The sequence below is a fragment of the Rhinolophus sinicus genome, linkage group LG10, assembly GCF_036562045.2.
Source record: "Rhinolophus sinicus isolate RSC01 linkage group LG10, ASM3656204v1, whole genome shotgun sequence".
NCBI classification, from domain to species: domain Eukaryota; kingdom Metazoa; phylum Chordata; class Mammalia; order Chiroptera; family Rhinolophidae; genus Rhinolophus; species Rhinolophus sinicus.
This window is the reverse complement of record NC_133759.1, coordinates 104332334-104350934: the sequence shown is the minus strand read 5'-3', so window position 1 is coordinate 104350934 and position 18601 is coordinate 104332334. Positions and strand designations below refer to the sequence as shown.

The 18601-nt window shown below is 52.1% G+C and overlaps 1 protein-coding gene across 1 annotated transcript in view; it reads right to left on the bottom strand.

The window, feature by feature from the left end:
- The window catches only part of FGF18 (fibroblast growth factor 18), a 33384-nt gene extending 21547 nt beyond the window's left edge, over window positions 1–11837 (bottom strand). Inside the window, exons 1-2 of the mRNA XM_019740164.2 lie at window positions 11255–11837; window positions 11050–11086 (exon numbers count right to left, since the gene is read on the bottom strand). Of these exons, the coding sequence (XP_019595723.1) occupies window positions 11050–11086; window positions 11255–11286 (69 nt within the window). The 5' untranslated portion in view covers window positions 11287–11837. The remainder of the gene's footprint in view (window positions 1–11049; window positions 11087–11254) is intronic.
- Between the last annotated feature and the right edge of the window lie 6764 nt (window positions 11838–18601).

Genomic DNA, 18601 nt, shown 5'->3' with positions numbered 1-18601 from the left:
CTGTCCCTACAGACAGGGCACTTCTGCAGTGCAAATAACAGTTTGGGAAGATGATACTGCTTTGGATCTTCCCAACAACCCAAAAACATGGGAATGCTTATCACTCCCATTTAACAGACATAGAAACTGAGGCTCAGAAAAGTGAAGTCGTTTGCTCTGAGCCACACAGCCGGGTGAGGCGGGGCCCGGCCACTGGCCCACTGAGCATACACACCCTTCACTCCTATGACCCTTGTGGCCAGCCCCCCCACACACACATTCCCGTCCCCATTCACAGATAGGATCTGAAACCTGGGACCCACCTCATTTCACATCCTGATGCTCAGGGAGGGAAGAACTCTGGTGCTCTCTGAGGTCCCCCCCTGGTGGGCATGTGGCCCTCGACCTTCCTGGAATGACTTCCTGAGGTGGCCTGGCCCTGTCCCCTCCCCCAGGGGCAGGCCTCCAGCCTCCCTCCCTGTCCTCCAACTCTTCTCCTGCTCACAGGAGCCCTTATCGACCAGAGGTCAAACCAATCTCCTTACCCTAGGTCCCCGAGGGGAGCTGCCCTGCCCCCCGAAGCCAGCCTCCCATTAATGATTTTCTCCCTGGTGCAATGGACAGAGGCAGTGCAGTGACCCAGGGTCAGCAGGGCTATCCAGTGGCCCTTTCCCAGGATGTAGGGGGAACAATCCATCTTGCCCAGCTTCCACCATTTAAGCCACACTCTGTGGCCACATCAATCCCAAGGGAGGTAGACGGACTGGCCTCTGACACGGAAGTAGAGTCCATGCTCCTGAAGAGGTAGGAGGCGCTGGGCTTCCTGGGCAAGACTTCTGGGGGCTGTATGCCTTTGCCCAGGCCAGACCCTCTGCCCAGGGCACCAGGACCCTTCTGCCCACCTGACACCGGCCCTCAGGCGCCTCCTCTGGAAGTCCTTCCTGCCCCACTCTGCCCCAGGCTGAGTTAGGGCCACTGGACACTAACAATAATGGCTGATTGTCCCCAGAGTCCAGCTCGTTGGCTCAGCCCTGGATCTCCAGCTCTGCCCCCAGGAGGCAGCCGGCAAATGTCTGCTAAATGACTGTGGCTAGGACAAGGGAAAGCTGGCAATCAAAATCAGCCCCACCGCTTACTCGCCAGAGTGCCCAAGAGAGGAGGGCAAGCGGTGTTTTGAAAGCTATCAATTGCTAAGCTTTCCTCTCCTAAGAAGCCCCTGGACATGGTACCCCATCTGATTCCCTCAACCACCCGTGGAGGTGGGCAGCCGAGAATGCCCATTGCGCAGATAGGACCTCAAAGGCACCTCTCCATGCTGGGAGCTCCGGGGTCTACCTGCAGAGCTCAGGCAAAGCGGCCGACTCCTTTCCTGCGAGCTGGGTAGCAGGTCACTTGGCCTCACTGGCTAAGGGGGGCCTGTCTTCCGGGCCTTCCTAGAACAGTCAGTGCTGCTCTCTGCTGGGGGAACATCCCTCCAGGTGCATCCTCACCAGGGAATTGAAAGCTACCATGTGAGAAAAATCAAACCACTACAGCTCTCATGAGGCGAGCAGCGTTGGCACACCCAGGACATCTCTTTAGGCACAGAAGATGCCCTCTGTCTCTCTGCTATCTCCCCACCCCATACGCACAGATTCTCTTTTGGGTCCAAGTAGGTTTTGTCACAGCAGCGTGGTCTATAGTGGGGTCCCCCGGCAGCCTGACTAGAACCCCAATTACCCCCACCCAGCCTCTTCCTTGCCCTGAGGCTCTCGTGGAGATATTTACTCCCTGAGCCAGGAACTGCCCAGGGGCAACAAGGGTCTCACAGATTCAACTCTTCCCCCAGCTCTACCGCATGGCCAGGCAGTGACATGGTGCTGAGTGGGACAGAGCCACCACCTTCTGCCAACAGTCAGCGTGGCTCGCTAACGCATGCGAGACAACAGCCACCACTGCTCCCTCTGGCTGATGATTTCAGCTTCACCCACCCTCTCATGGCTCTGAAGACATGTCTGGGGGCTTCCTGTTTCTGCCTGGGCCACACTCCCACCTCCCACAGACATCTGCCACATTGCACGTCACCTGTGTACACATGCTAGATAAACACACACCCACTCACCAGCACTGACCGACCTCAGGTGCTTCCACGCCAAATCACCAACTTCTTTGATTTCTGTAACCCTCATTTTCTCATTGGCAGAATGGGGATTATTTATAATACTTATTTCAGAAAAAGATTATACTGGTAAAAACAGCATGACTTTTTTTCCTTTCGTTTGGGTTTTCTAAACAGCCACTACTTACTGAGCATGTCCTCTGTGCTAAGAACTACTTTAGGAAAATGACCCTATGTGATCACCAGAGTGGTCCTATGACTTAGTGTGGTTATTATCCCCATTTTACAGATGAGGTAACTGAGGCTCAGTGAGGTTACATCACTGGTCCAAAGTCAGAACTCGTGAGAACAGGGAATCAAGATTCAAATCCAACTCGCTCCTCCTCATTCTAGAAGCCAAGCTCTCCGCCACTCCCATGCTCCTTCTCTCCTTCACCCACCTCCTCTCCCTGTTCAGGACAGCAGTTGGTCGTGGCCACAAGCTATGGCTGGGGCAGGGACTGGGGCAGGGGCATTAAAATGAAAGGGCTGAAAGCCTTCAGCTCACTCCCCTCCCAGGAGAAGAGGATGGGGTCACACTGCCCCCTCCTGCCTAGGTCCCCATCCTTGAGGCCTGCCCCTGTCTCCAGGCAGCCTGCCCAGAAAGGGAGGGTCTCCCTGGTCCCAGGAGGGGCAACCCACAGACTTCCGGCCACATTCCACCACCACCTCCAGCGGCAGCAGCATCGGCCAGCCATGCGAGGCCTTTCCGAGCTTCTCCAAACTCCGGGTTAGAACCTGAGACCTGCACCTCATGCTCCAGGAGTGGCCTCTGATAGTCAGCACCACTCTCCACCCCGATATGCAGCTCCCCAAACTCTTCCTCGAGAGCGAGCGGCCTGGGCACAGGCCCAGAAGTTGCCGCCAGCTGCAGGGCTCTGTGGGTCATTATCGCTGAGCGCGAGCCTGACGTTGGCTCCCACTTAGTGGGCATTTGCTGAGTGCCAGGCCCCAGCTAAGCACTTTCCAGGCACCGTCTCCTTCCTCCTCACAGGACCTGGGCAGTTCTGACGATTATCATCCCTGGGACAAAGGGAGACAGAGAGGCCAAGGGGCTCACCCAAGCTGTACAGAAAGTGACAGAGCCAAGATCCGAACCCACCCACATTTGGCTCTAGAGCCCGTGAGTTTCCCCCAGCTGGCACCTTGGACAGAAAGGAGAGAAGGCAGGCTGGGTCCAGCCCTGCATCAGCTTGGCTCAGACTGACACCCCCACCCACAGCTCAACCCCAGGCTTCTCCCTGCTCTCCCGTCACACTCCTCCCACCCAAGCCAGTCCACATAGAGTAAGGCTGCAAAGGGCCCTTCCCCACCCCCAGCCTGTCCATTAAGCTCCTAGGGCTATCAATGTATTGATTGGCAGGGCTGAGCCAACAGCAGGGGGGTGGGGGATGCTACCACCCAAGGCGGCTGACCGGAGTTTCCTCTCCCCATACATCAGCCTTCTCCATACAGATCGTCAATATGGGTGCCACTGGCGGTCAACCCTGGAGACAGCCTGGGGGAGGGGGCTGGACCACTAAAGACTCATGCTCCCTTCTTTCTTCCCTTCCCTTCCCGCCCCCACCCGTTTCAATTCCCTCTCCCTTAAAATCCTTGTGGGGAGAGTGGTCATGTATGCCTGAGAGGTAAAAAAGAACACCTTTATTTCGGCATTCAATGCCCATCATGGCCTTCTACACCACCCCATTCTTGAACTTGATGCTCCAGATACCCCAACTGGCTCGAAGTCCCCTGAGCACATCAGGATGTTCTCTGCTCCATGTAGAGTGTTCTGTGTGCCTGCAATGGCTGCTACACACACACACACACACACACACACACACACACACACACACACACACACACAGGCACAGTGTCTTCACTCGGCTTGCTCCTATTTCAAGGTTCAAATGGGGCACCTTCCCTGGCCAGATCCTCTTGCCCCAGAGTCTGGTTTCATCAGAGTACACACGGCACCCTGGATTCAGGAGAGTGGTGACAGGTCTTGAACCCCCTGTGCCCCACACCTGGCCCCAGGAGGGGAGGGTATTCTATCCAGGTGCCCAGCCACAGAGAAGCTGCTCCCCTCCCCTCCACGCACTGACCCGGCATGCATCCTGCATGCCGGGTCTGTGCCAGGTGCTGTAGGGCCCGTGGGATGTGTCAGGCCTCCCGGGACTTCCAGGAACCAGGAACAGGCAGACAAGCAAGCCTCCAGGTACAGCAGAGTCCTACGTTAACTGCAGCTCACATTCACTTAACACTTGGAATGAGCCGGGCTCAGTGCCAAGCCTTCCCCCAGGCGACCACAACCCACCAGTACACAACCCCAAGAGGGAGGTTCTTTCCAGATGCCCATACGAAAGATGAGCCGCAGGAGGCCAAGCAATTTGCTCAATCCATGGTGACCAAGTGGCCAAGCGGGTGTGAGCAGGGGCCTGGGTCTGGAGTCGGAGCTCCTGTGTGTCCCTGTGAGCCCCAGCAGAGCATGCACTGGGTCACAGGAGAGTGGCCAAGTGCTCAGTGGTTCCAAAACAGAGGTCAGGGAGGGGCGGGAGGGGCTGGGGAAGACTGTGAAGGAAGTTGCCCAGCGTCAGCCATCCCCTCCTGGGGAACACCTCGAGGACAACACTGAAGCTTTGGATGACCTTCATCCGCCTCAAAACCCTGTCGAGGGCCAGCCATGCAGCAGGCATCTCACAAATGTTTCCTGAATGCCAATGAGGAGAAGTGCCATAATTGAGTATCTACTGCACAGCTAGCTGTCTAAAACAGCTTCAGTTACTCCTCCTGACAGGAAGAGAGTAGCAGTTTTACAGCAGGCCCATGTCCCACAGAATAAGGAGGCAGAAACTCAGAGAGGTTAACAATCTTGCCCGAGGCCACACAGCCTCCAAGTGGTACAGTGAGGATTCAGTCCAGACCTGAATCCAAAGCCTCAGACTGGAGGCCTGATGTCACTGATACAAGACGCATGCCCTCCCTAGCTTTCTTTAGCACCCTGCTGCATGTTACATACCTAACATATAGCTGCATCATGTTACATACCTAACACGCGCCTGCAGCATGTTACATACCTAACACGCAGCTGCATCATGTTACATACCTAACATGCACCTGCAGCATGTTACATACCTAACACACGCCTGCAGCATGTTACATGCCTAAACATGCCTGCAGCATGTTACATACCTAACATATACCTGCAGCATGTTACATACCTAACATACAATCAGCTGAGCAATTACTACCACTTAGTTATTTCCTCAGATACTTACTGAGTGTCAGCCATGGTGCTGGCTACTCTGTGCATTATCCCCTTTAGTCCTCACAACAACCCTTAGGAAGTAGGTGACCCCATTTACAGATGGGGAAAACCAAGGTGCAGAGGGGTGAAGGTTAAGAAATTTGCTGAACAGCTGCTCAGCAGCACAGACACCATTCAAACCTAGGTCTCTCCTATGCCAAAGCCCATGCATTCAAGCACTACAGAAGTCACCTAGCTCACCTGGCCGATGCCCAGGTGGGTAAACTGAGGCACAGAGAGGGAGAGCATCCAATGAGCTAGAATTCCAGGGTCCTGAGAGGTGTTCTGCTCTGTGGTCCACAGGAGGGTTGTCCTTGACCCGTCCTTGCCACAGCAGCATTTTAAATGGGCCTGTGGCCTTATGCCATTTCAGTGTCAGAGCAAAAGATACCCAAACATCTGCCAGCCCCTACCAGCAAGGCTGACTAAAGCCCAAGGGGCCCCCTTACCCGCTGATGCTCCAGAACAAATGCCCATACTCAGGCCCAAAGCACCAACAATAGGACTCAGACTGAGGCGTGGCTCCCCTGCCCCCTCCCCTCCAGGCTACACTGGAAGGCCCTTGGCGATGCCTTTCCCTGTGTGCTTCCCCACGGTCCTGGTGAGTTGGGGAGCAGACCCGACCCAGCAAAAAGAATGGGGCCCACAGAGGTGCTCAGCGAGGCTTTGTGCTCAGAAAGGAAACAATCAATACCCTCCCTCTCCCGGTCACCAGGAGGCCGCAGTGCCCTGGGTGAGGGGAGCTTACCACACTGATGGGGCTCCGGGCAAGGGAGCCCTCCCAGAGCGAGAGGTACAGACAGGGGCTAGGTCTTGAAACACACACGAGAGATCAGGGCACCGGGCTGTGCACTGCCCCTGCTCCACACCCTTAGGAAGTAGGAACTGTTCTTTGGTTGTTTTCTTCTCATCTGACATGTGCAGCAGCTGAGACCCAGAGAGGTTAAGTAACTTGTCCAAGGTCACACAGCAAAGACTAGGCAGAGCAACCATTTAAACCAGGCTGGCAGACTCCAGAGTAAGCTGGGGTCCTAGAGCTGCTAATCTTAGACTTGAAGCCAGCTCTTCCTTCTCTCGATTTCATGCCAGTGAGCCTCACCATCTTCATCTGTAGAATTCTCTTATTCCAGGCTGGTTGTGAGGCGTAGCCTAGAAGCTGTGAGAAAGCACCTGCCTGTCACATAGTGAGCACACAGTACCTGGTTCCAGCTACCGGTACCATTATTAGCCTGACACACCGGCACCCTGACTCCCACATGCACAACTTTCCTGCTGAGGACAGACGTCTTCTCCCTGGCCCCTTCCACCTCCCTTTGGGAACCCAGCGTGCCCGCAGAGCTGCCCAGGGCAGGGTGGAGATAGCACTGTGCCCCTGACACCCAAGCCTGCTGACACCACCTGCGGTACCAACTACTAGAAATTTTAGAAATCCACCTTCCCGTCTCAGAGGAGGTGACACTCCTGGGCTGCAGTAATGCTGGCAGGGTGCCCCCCCTCCCATGCTGGGAAAGAAGCTGGGAGGGGACTATTGAATCCCCTAGACACCCTCCAAAATAAGAACTCCACCTCTGGCTCTGAGGCTTTCAGACCAGAACATTCCAGGAAGATCAGGGCCTGCAGACTCGGGAGTCAGGTGTCTTCAACCACAGAGACACCCACCTGGGCTCTGATCATCCCTGACCCTAGAGATTCACTGGGGGGCTCTCACTGAGGACCCCTAACCTGCCTCTTGAGTCTCCATTTCCCCACCAGCAACCTTTCTCAATAATTTCCGTGTTCTTTCTGAAAAAGTCTGCCTGGTGTGGTGGGAAAAAAATACTAGCTCTTGACTCCAGAGTCTTGAGTCAGCCGTGGCCTTGAACAAATCATTCTCTGCTCTGTGCCTCAGTTTCTCCATCTGTGAAGTAGGAATATTAAACCCCTCCTACTGCAGGAGGAAGAATGGTAGGAAGAACGAAACAAGCTTCTGATGTGAAAGCCGCTTTCAAATCTTTATAAACAAGGCTTTTTCACCAGAGGCAGGTCCCTTCCCCAAGCCTTGGTTTCCTCCTGTGTTGGACCGAAGGACATGCCTGCCTCACTAACCTTCACAGCCTGAGAGAGGAGGGGCAGGATAAAAGGAGGTCCTGTTCATCTGGGACTCTCTCCCTCTAGCTGGGGAGTGCTCTGAGGCCATGAACTGACCAGTCTCTTTGCAGGGCCAGCAGGAAGCAGGCTCCCAGCCAAGTATTTGTTGAATGCATACCTGACTTGATGGACAGACAGATGATGTCACTGTTTTAAGAAATTAAAAGTGCTACCCAGTAGGGCTCTTTCCCATCCTCCTTATGACCCAGAGGACTGTCTCCAGCTTCCCCATCCTAGCCAGCTTAGCGAAAGGGTCTAAACGTCACACAGGACAGGTGCAGGGGCAGAGGGAGTATGGAAGGGAACTTCCACACTTGAACACATGGTGGGGTGAGAGGAAGTGGCGCTGTGGGAGGCTCCTCTGTCCTGGTCCCCCTCGGCCTCGCCTGTCTAGGGAAGGCCAGGACCTAGCGGAGCCTGGCGGCAGAACAATGTCAGGCAGGTGCCGGCTGAGCTGTGTGAAAGGCCCAGCCCGGTGTCATTGTCAGCGCTCAGCCAAGTGCAGAAAAGCAATTTACTGGTCACGCCGCTTGCTCCCCTTGGAAATTTTTAAAATTCTTCTGATTTGAGCTATCCACAGTGTCCCAAGTCGTGTGGAGAAGGGATTTTATTAAATTCCCAGCTTCCTGCTTACCAGGGTGGCCAGTGGGTGAAGCGGGTGAGGGCGGGGCTCACCACATGGGCGAGGGGGGGCAGTGTCGGGCATTAACTGTGCTCATGGAAATGTGGCTGCAGGCTGGGGGCAAAGGCTCATTCTGGGTCTGGTGGCTGATGGATGGGAAGGGGGGAGCAGGCCAGAACTCCACTGCTAAGACTGGACTCGTCCCCCAAAACAGGGAGGTAGGGGAAGGAAAGGCACAGGTGGACATTTCTTAGCAGAACACTGCCCTCCTGGGTGGGTGAGAATTCGCAGAACTTCTTACACACCTATTACGCATCACCTCAGCCTCAGCGCTACACATCTCACAAATGATGAAGCGAAGACTCACAGGGGTCTACAGATAGGGCAAGATGGAGCTGGGGTTCAGCCCAGCCGCCTGGCTTGCAAAGCCCTGAGCTCTTCCCACTGTGCAGGGAGGCCTCCCTGGCCCTGCTCACTAAAGGCGCTCTCACTACCACCCTCTAAGCTCCCCCTGTCTAGGAAGTAGCTGCCCTTCCAGGGTCTGCCCAACACCACCTCTGCCAGGAGCAGACTTCAGACTCCCTGCAACTAACACATGGGTCCCACCCCTCATCTCTACCTCTATGAGCATTCTACCTTTGTCCCTCGCTTGAATGGGAACATGAGCCTACTAAGCTTGCCCATAACCACTACGCTATCTTTTTAGGAATCATGGGCACCTTTGAAAATCTGTGGGGAGCTGGGAACTCTCTCCCAAATGTAAGCACAGTTGGGCACCATTTTGGTGTGATGTTTCAGGGACCCTCGTCCCCCATAATCAAATCCTTAGGTACTCTAAGAGTGTATCGGTTAAAAGCATCAGTCCTATGGCAGTTTTGGATGGCGAAAGGCTGCAAAGGAAGGGAGAGGCAGGAAAAGGGGCTCCCTCAGCTGCTTGAAGCCCTAACCCAGATGGACCTAACCCAGACAGACCACCCAGCTCTTTCCCCAAGAGGCTGGCTCTAGGTCTCACCAAGGAGGGAGAGGTGGGATGCAGACAGAGGCCAGGTTCCCTCCCTTGCACTCCCCCAGAGAACACAAAGACCACACAGAAACCCCTCCTGGGTTCCTGCTTCAAGGATCAAGAATCAGTAGGCATCAAAAGACTTGGGCAACAAAGTTTGCCACCATCTCATTACTTGTATGCCCATTTCATTGTCCCCCACCCCACCCCAGGCTCGGCTCAGCACTCAGGAAAAGAGCTCTTGCCCAGGTCAGACAAGCAGATCCCCTGGAGTGACCCTGGGGCCTACCCTCTGCTTGGGGACTCAGCTGCAAACCAGACAGTCCACGCCTGGCACTGGCCTCTCTCTCTGACACCAGCCATCCCCCCACTCCCACCCCCGCCACCACACAGGGTCACATCTGCTTTGGCAAACAGCCAGTCTTAAGTTACTGACTCCAGTTGTATTGATTCAAGGAGTCACTGGGGACCCCAGCCTAGCGAACAGGAGGGAAGAATCCATCAGTCCATCCATCCATCCATCCATCCATCCATCCATCCTTCCAACCCCCAGCCCCAACTAGCTGCCCCCAGCTCAATGCCAATCCTGATGGTAACAATCCTCTCCTAGGAGTGGGAGGGGAGATAAGCAGACCCACCACCACCACCACCACCACCACCACCAAACACTGCAAGAGGTTGCTGACTGTCAACAGCACTCACCACCCAGCATTCCTTGTGCCCCCACACTGGGAGAACCACCATGTTCCCTGCTCAAGGCTCTCTCTGGGCACCTCAGGAACCCAGCAGCCTAGGGCCTGAGCACCCTCTCTAAACTTGTGAGGACACCTGCCTCCAACCCAGAGGGGGAAATGGCAGATAATCTCTTCTGGCCCTAGTCCAACTCCTCCTATGGCCCCTCCTTTGCAGCTCTAGGTGGGTGGGGGGGTTGGGGGGGCGCTAGGGCAGCTGGCACTTCCTATTCCCTTTCCCTTTGCCTCCGCCCCCCCCCCCCAACACACCAGGCTGAGGCAGCCCTGGTCTGCTTCTAATCGGGGCTAAAGTCGGCTCCCTCTTTCCCTCTTCGCTCCACTCCCCCCCAACCCCCCTCCCTTTTTCCTTCATTTCCACGGCTTTGGAAGCCGGAGCGTTCCAACTGTCTGCGTGCCAAGACCTTCCCGAGTCTGAAAGCTGCTGAAGTAACAGATCAGATTTTAGCAAGTGCTTTCCAGGCTGAGCGCCAAGCCCTCTTCTGATTCACGGAGAGCGAGCGAGCGGGGAGCGAGGCGGGGAACCAGCCGAGGGCTGCACCACCTTGGGCGAGGGTGTGCAGAGCGCAGCCGGCTCGGGAGCGGCCTCGCGGGCAACAGCCCCTCAGCCCAGGCACCCCGCTCTGCTCCCTCTCGCCCCAGTCTCCCCTAGCCCTGCGTTTCTCCCTCTGTCTGTCTGAGTGCTACGAACGCCTTTGAAACCACAGAGTAATTTACAACTGAAGCTTTCTCCTTGTACTCAAAATTCACTTGGTTGAAAAGAACCTTTTTGTTTGGAAGAGCGAGCGGAGATATTAAGAGACGGTTGGCAGAGAAAAGCCCTAGGTCCCAACTCCTCGCAGGCTGTGGGCAGGGGGCTTGGAGCCCCGCACATTGCGGGAGCTGAGCCCGCAGGCTCCGGGGATCTCCTACCAGCCAAGGCTGACAGGGGCCGCGCCAGCCTGAGCGCCGCAGCACAGCCCCTTGCACTTGGCCGGTCCGCCGCCGGCGCACGCGGAACCGCCTTCCGCGCCCTGGGAACAGGTGCACTGGGCTCTGCGCCCAGGAGGGGTGGGGCACCGGGAGGGGGCGCGACCCGGGGGAGGGGGTCGACATGTACTGCAGGCAGGGGCGGGGGTAGGTCCGAGTCAGGAGCCCACGTACCTGTACCTGGAAGCACAGCAGCAGGAAGTGTAAACACCTGCGAGAGAGAGAGGGAGAAGTGGTCAGTGGGACTTGAGAGAGAGAGAGGCGCGCGGACAGATACACAGCCGGGAAATCAGACGGCGGGCGGGCAGACAGAGCCACGGGCACACAGATCAGGACAGACGGACAGGCAGGGTGGGCAGCCCCGCGCGCGGGCGCTTACAGGCAAGTGCAGGCGGAGGGCGCTGAATACATCGCTGGGCGGAGGGGAGGCGGCGGCTCCTAGCCCAGCCTGCACATGTCCGCTCCTCGCGGCCGGGACCGGGCGCCTCCGCCGCCGCCGCCGCCGCCGCCGCCGCTGCTGCTGCTCCCTCCTCGCCGGCTGCTGCTGCTGCAGACTCTGCTGCTCCGGGGCGCTCCGCGGCGCGCCCTGCGGCATCAGCGCCCCGCGCGGCTCCTCCCGAGCGCTGCGCCCTCCGGGCTGGCGCGGGTGCTGCGGGGCGGCCGCCGCTGTGCAGGAAGCACCCGGCCGGTGCGGGGAAGCTTGTTCACAGCCGGCCGTCCGGCCGTCCGGGCGTCCACAGGAGGCTGGCTGACCGGCTCACTCTGGTGGCAGCATGCGCGGCGGGGCTGGAAGCTGGGGCGCGCTCTCCGGCGGGGGCGCGGGGCTGCGCGGGGCCAGGGGTCAGCGCTCCGGGGCCGGGGCGAGCGGCTGCAGCACGAAGGCGTCACGGCCGCTCCGTCTGGGCGCCCGCCGGCTCATGTCTCCTCCTCCGCGTCTCTCTGGCCGTGCGCATCGCCGCCTCCCACCACTGGCGGCGGCCGGGGCGTTTTCTACGCGCGGGCGGCGAGGGGGCGGGGGGCCGGGGGCGGGCCCGGGCCCGAGCCGGCACAATGAGGATGCGGGGCCCGGGGGCTCCCCCCTCGGGGCGCGGCCGGACGGGCGCTCAGCTCGCCTGGGTGCGCCGCGCCCACATCAAAGGCGGCCCTGCCTGCTTGCCTGCCTGCCGGGGCCTCTCCACTGCCTCCTCCTCCTTCTCCTGGCGGCTCTGGTCGGAGGGAGGCGCTCAGACTCTCAGCGACCGGACCGGCAGCTCCGAAGGGGCAGAGCCCGCAAGTCTGGAGCTGGTGAGCGCTGAAAGCCGTCGGAGCTCTGCGCGCGGGAGCAATGACCCGCGCCGCGGCGTAAACGCCGCCGGAATTGGGCAGGCGGTAGTCCCCAAGAACGCAGTTAGGTGCAGAAAGCCTCACTCGCCCACATTCGCTCCTAGCACTCACTCAGCACTCTCTCACACCCACCAGTGCTTGAGTGGAGAAGTGGGTCAGGACCAGCCCCCGGGGCGGCCCCACTTAAGGAGGGGTGTCACTTTTATCCGCCCTGTGAATCCACGCAAGATCGTGGCGTGTCCCAGCTGCCCTCTAGGACGGCTGGCCACACTAAGTGACCCCCTTGTAATCTTTTCGTCCCTGCACTGGATACAAGTGCAGAAAATCTTGTGAGGTTGAGGGGGAGGGGTCTCCAGGGTGTCTCTTACTCCCCTCTCCCTGCCCTGGGGCTCCCGGGTGGGTTCTCCGCATTCTAGTCCGGCTCTCCAGTAGGCGAACCAGCTTTGGAAACGCATGGCTGCCACCTAGCGGCCCAGAGGCTTCGCTGCAACCCCAGCCCGGGAGGGCTACCGGCCCCGGGAGGAGCCTGCAGGACTCTGGTCAGCGACCACTCTAGGCCCTCTTTCTGGCCTCCCGGCTGCGATTTGCTTCCCTTTGAATACTGAACAGTTTGACTCCTTCAACCAGGACCCCTCTGAGGACATCTCTTCTCACCGCTTCTGCCCCTTCAGAGGCATCACTCCGTATCCTTCCCACCAACCTCAAAATGTAGCTGTTCTTGTCTCACATAACTGCGTCACTCTAGAGCCCACGACAGCCAGGCTGTTTTTTGGTCTGATACTAAGGGAAAAAGGTCACAGTAGGAAAGAAACTAGAGAATAAACTCAAAAATCAAAAGCTAGGAATCTGGACTACCAGGTTTAAAACCTCCTTGTCATTGGCTGTGGTTGATATACCCATTTCACTAGAGTATAAACTGAGGTAGGTGCTATCAAACAGTGCTATTTGTAATATGTAATAGCAACAATGGTCCCAAATATCACGCTTCTCTGCAAGCTATTTTAAGTTCCTTTTCAAAGCTGAGACTATCTTAGATAGCCTGTGTTTTAGAATTGGACACAAGAGCAGAAAACCTCAAAACTAAGAGCCAAGTGATGGGGAAAGTTGTGTGAAGTGCTGGGCTGAATTTACTTAGACATTCCCATTGCCAGAACTGGTCATGCAGTTACTGGTAAATCCCAAGCCCTAGAGAAATGAACCTATAGGATGCAATGACCAACCACAGACCTGAGCAGAAATGCTCCTTCTGGGGCCTGACTCATCACCACCCTCCTTGACCTTGTTTTATATGAACTCAGACAGAGCAGTCAAGAGGTGGTTTTGGGTAAGTGAGGTGTTTGAAGTATCTCCTGGCTAAGGATCATACTTCAAGTATTCTGTACTATTTCCTCTTACTATGGATAGAATGGGTATATAACTACGTTCCAGCTAAAATGCTTGTAACTTTTTCCAATGCTCAGATAAAGCCTATTTGTCGATTTCACAAAGGAGACTGTCACTCAAATAAGACTGACCAGAAAGTCAAGAGAACAGTTCTACGAGCATAATCTCAAGTCAGAGATCCTGGACTTGAGTATTGCCTCCAACATTTACTTACAAACTCCAACAAATCAGAGACTGTTTCCTCACAACTCAGTTACTGTGTTACTGAAAATCATTCAAGAGTCTGGCATAAAGGCTTCAAAGGTTTTAGCTATTAATAATGCTAACTATGGTTTTCAGGTTATTTTCACATTATTTTCTTCCTAATTTCATCAAGTAGGGAGGCAAGGTCATTCTCAATTTGCAGTTGAAGAGGTGTTTAATCAGAAAGTTTTTTGACTCCACATCTGGTCATTCTACCTTTTCTCAATAATTCACACCCCCAAACCTAGTTTTCGCATACCTATTTTACACATGCATCTTGAGTTGTCTGAATTTGACATGTTCGTATAGCACTTAATACCGTTTCCCCGAAAATAAGACCTAGCCAGACCATCAGCTCTAATGCATCTTTTGGAGCAAAAATTAACGAGCCAGTCTTATATAAGACCCCATCTTTAATATTATATTGTATTATAAGACCTGGTCTTATTTTAACATAAGCACCGGGTCTTATATTAATTTTTGCTCCAAAAGACGCATTAGAGCTGATGGTCCGTTCGGCTAGGTCTTATTTTCGGGGAAACACGGTATGTGCCTCTATTTGATGTAGTCACTTCTCATTAATTCAGTCACTATTTGAGATCCTACTGTGTGTCAGGCCCTAGATGAAGACAAACAAGGTCCCTGCTCTGAAAAAAGCACTTCACTTCTAGGGAAGATGGGCAACAGGCAGATAAGCCAAGATAAATGTTAGCTTGTTATCAGTGCTTTGAAGGAAACCAATGGGCTAGAAAAGACCAATCTTAGTAATACTTCAGCTAAGACCCAAATGTGGGAGAGCCTGCTGTGCAAAGGAATATTCCAAGCAGATGTCAAGGGCCTCAAGTAGAAAAAGGCTAGGTGGCAGGCAGTTAGCCAGAGGGAGTGGCAAGAGATGAGGGTGAAAACAGGCAAATGCTTGATCATTCCTTATGGGACCTCACAGGCCAACAGGTAGGTAGCTGTCAGACCTTGGTTTTTTTAGATATTCCTTACATACAACTTTTAAGTGTACTTGGAGTTTGACAAATGTGTGTGTTATGAAAACACCTTTCTCAGGCAACCTCCCCACACCCATGACTGGTCCCGAGTTACCATTAATCTTTGGCTCTAGAGTTGTTTCATGTAAATGGAACCATATTGTATGTCTAGCTCCTTTTCCACAGCATTTTTGAGATTCATCTTTGTCCCTTTTATTGGTAGTTGTTTCTTTTCATTGCCAATGTGGATATACCAACTTGTTTGACAATTTACCTATGAAAGGCTTTGAAAGGGTCACAATACAGCTTGTTTTTAAAAGCTCACTGTGGGTGGTTAAGTACAGAAGGAATCAGAATGGTGCAACAGTAGCAGGAAGGCGGCCAGTGGAAGGACAGTCCGAATACCGCTGAGCTAGGTGGCTGTGTGCTAGTTGGTGTGGGATTCAGTCAGACCTGTATTTAATTCCCAGTTCTAGGATAGGGAACTGTCAATTTTCTGAGTAGGTTCATACGCATAAAACCCCTGGTTGTCTTAAGGGAAGTAGAGAATGTGTTGACTGCTAGCCCAGTGCAATGCACTGCAGGGCAGTTACCTGTTTTGCTTACTAATCCTAAGCAATTAGAACTTTGGAAGACAGTATGTATTTAAATGGTTTGTTTAGATTCCTCCTACCTCATTTTCAAGTGAAAGTAAACTAACAGAACCACAACCTGACACTGGTTTTTCACCTCTCCAATCAACAAGACTCATGTCAGGTCGTCTGCAGACTACAAGTTATTTTCAAGACGGGAAAACCTCTAGCCTAAGATAAATGCAGCCTCACATCTTCAATAGGATCAATAAGTTTAAGTAGAACCTTAGCAGATGAGGCTCTAAATTTTTCTCCAAACCAGTTCTTGGAATTTTTACATTAAACAAGATCTCTACTGCCAAGTTCATGAGTCAGGGAGCAAGATGCTTTTTGATTAATTGCTGGCTAGAAGGTAGTCATAGACTTTCTGAAATAACTTTAACCCTATTCTCTCAAGCAGACCACTACCTTTGATCTCTATACTCCGTAGAGTTCTTTGATTAATAGGTTTATGTACCTGTGACCCTCAAATCTTTTTTCTTGAATAATCTCAAACGAAAACCCCACACCCTAGACAATAGTTTATCTCCCCTCATTAAGCTAGTTGTCAAAACCACCTAATAATTTCTGCAAGCTTTGTGACATACCACTATAAACCTCATTTAATTACTATCCATCACTTGCACCATCGTTTAGACAGCCCCATCTGCTCTCCCCAAACGCCCTTAACCTATTTTGTTCTCTGGTTGAGGCCAAAGCGAACAGCTCTTCACCTCACATGATTATGTAAGACAACTCCACGTGCAATTTCTCCCTTGCTTCCCAAAGGGTCTGATCACCCCTCAAGTCAGCTAAATTACACAGTATTAATAAACATTGTTCCCACCTAGCCTGTGGTCTTTAAATACCATCCTGTTCTTACAAGGAAACAGCTGTTACAAAAATGGATCATTCCAGGTCTGAGAAAGAAAATGAACAAGATGAACCAGGAACACTTTCTATCACATTAGGAAGCAAGATGGTATCAGATTACTGGAGTTGGTGATGGCAGGAGCAAGCTTGAACGGGATTCCAATGGCCAAAAACAATGGATTGAAATACATAAAAATCTGAATTCAGTATACTTAAACTCAGTTACTTCAGAGATTGCTAGGACATGACATCATTCTGAAAATTTAGAAAACATTAAAAATATTTTTCAAAGTTAGGTACAAATGGAGGCAATAAAGTGGGTTTTACAGAAAAATGCCTGCAGAGTAACAAATAGTATTGCTAATGAGCAAGGCATCAACACTTATGTTCAGCAGACTGGCTTAAGGTAGGTGGTTTATTCCATCAGCAAGTACTTCAAGGCGAACTGAAGACCCACGTAAACCAAGTATTCTTGGGAAATGTACTATAAATTCCCAAATTTGAGAAACCAGCTTCACTTACAGCTTTCTCTACTATATAAACCAAGATTAGTATGTATAAGTAACAAAGGAAAAGTAATTGTTTCTTGCATTTTGGTCTTAGAAAACATCAAAATGCTTTGATTAAAAACAAAAACTTTTAGGGTTTTACATAATAGGTACCTTGATTATATTCTTTTAGCAACTAAACCTGTATTGATCTAAGTATGGCCAATCTCACGCTTAGTTTGCACTGTACAAAGGGAAGTCAGTTTTTAAAGGAATTTCCTAAGTCACAAGCCTCGAAGTTCAATGTTCAGATCACCGAACTTACTCGACTGGTGTCTTAATAACGAGAACTTTTAGTGACTCGAGGAACGCAGAAATAAAGCTTTAATTTCTGCTGTTCCAAAAACAAGACCTACCTGGCACTTTTTTCAAAGACGGATCTGATTAGCTTTTAATGTGTGAACAAACCAGGAAGGCCAATTACTTTCCCTTAGAATGGTGACAAGTCTTTGTTTCCTAAGGTTTAACTTGTACAAAACAAAATTTCAGACCTACATATTGGTTAAGACATTATACTGCAAGCATACTTCTAAACGTTAACTGATTCTAACAATTACCTACCATACTCCAGTATCACATACTGTAACGTGAAACACATTATCTAGGGAAGGAATGATTCAACTTTAATGTAGTTTTCTGTGCCCCTATCTAAACACCAGTAACTTGTACTGTGTAGGTTGGTTTTATTTGGGATTGTCCTATCAATTTAAACTAGATATCTTTTAAACCCGAAGTACACAAGTGTCCTTTAAAATGGACACTTTTGTGCTCTTCAGTGAAACAAAAGAAGTTTACCTTCTCCTACTGAGCCTCTTAAATAACTAGAACAAGGCACTTGATACCTGGAAACGGGGATTAGACAACCAAGTACAAGACCAACCTTTTCCCCACCCTCCAAAGCAAGGTTACTCTGAAAAACCACCTGAGAGATTAGAAGGCTAACAACCTCCGTAGACCCCCATCAAAATATCTGGAACTACAGCCTAGTCAACAAGTGCCACCCTCCTAATCAATATAAAAGATAAAATAGGCTGAGAGGGAGATAAAAGAAAAATGAGTGAACAGTACACTGATGAGAAGAGTTTCTTCAGACTTTAGATTCTGTATCCCCAAAGAACCAAGGAAGAGCATTTGGAAATTAGAAAACATGAATTAACAAATTTGAAGACAGAAAATAGTCTCTCTCCTAAAATTTAAAACAAAATGAGGAAAAACATCCAAGTGAATCAAACATAAGAATGAATGGGAGTTAAGCAGGAGACTGACTCCCAAAATGGCCCAGAATTGGAGGAAGTCTCTGAAGAACAGACCTACAGTCCGCCCAGGGCCCAGAACAAGACTGTAAGATAATTACAGAATCTCAAAACACCTGCAATAAAGCAATCTTAATTAGCCCTCAATAAATGATCACATACAAAATACATGAAAATGGTAAAAAGACTAGGCAAAAAAAGGCAGCACACACTTAAACCCTGAGAAAAAGATTCAGCTTACAAGGCAACACTGAATTTATGTCAAAACGCAAGACATTTTCAGATATACAAGGACTCAGAAAATACTTTGTCCATGTTTTTAGGAAACTACTGGAGAAAATATACCAGAGAAACAAAAGGAATAAAAATGTAATCCCCAACCATCATGCAATTGAATCATGGTAAAACAGATAAAGGGGTCCCAAGTATTAGCCTCCAAATGTCCTCATGTAACCACATGATAAATTTTCTTCCAGGGATTCCCGCCCCGGGGCGGGGACACAAATTAAGAAAAT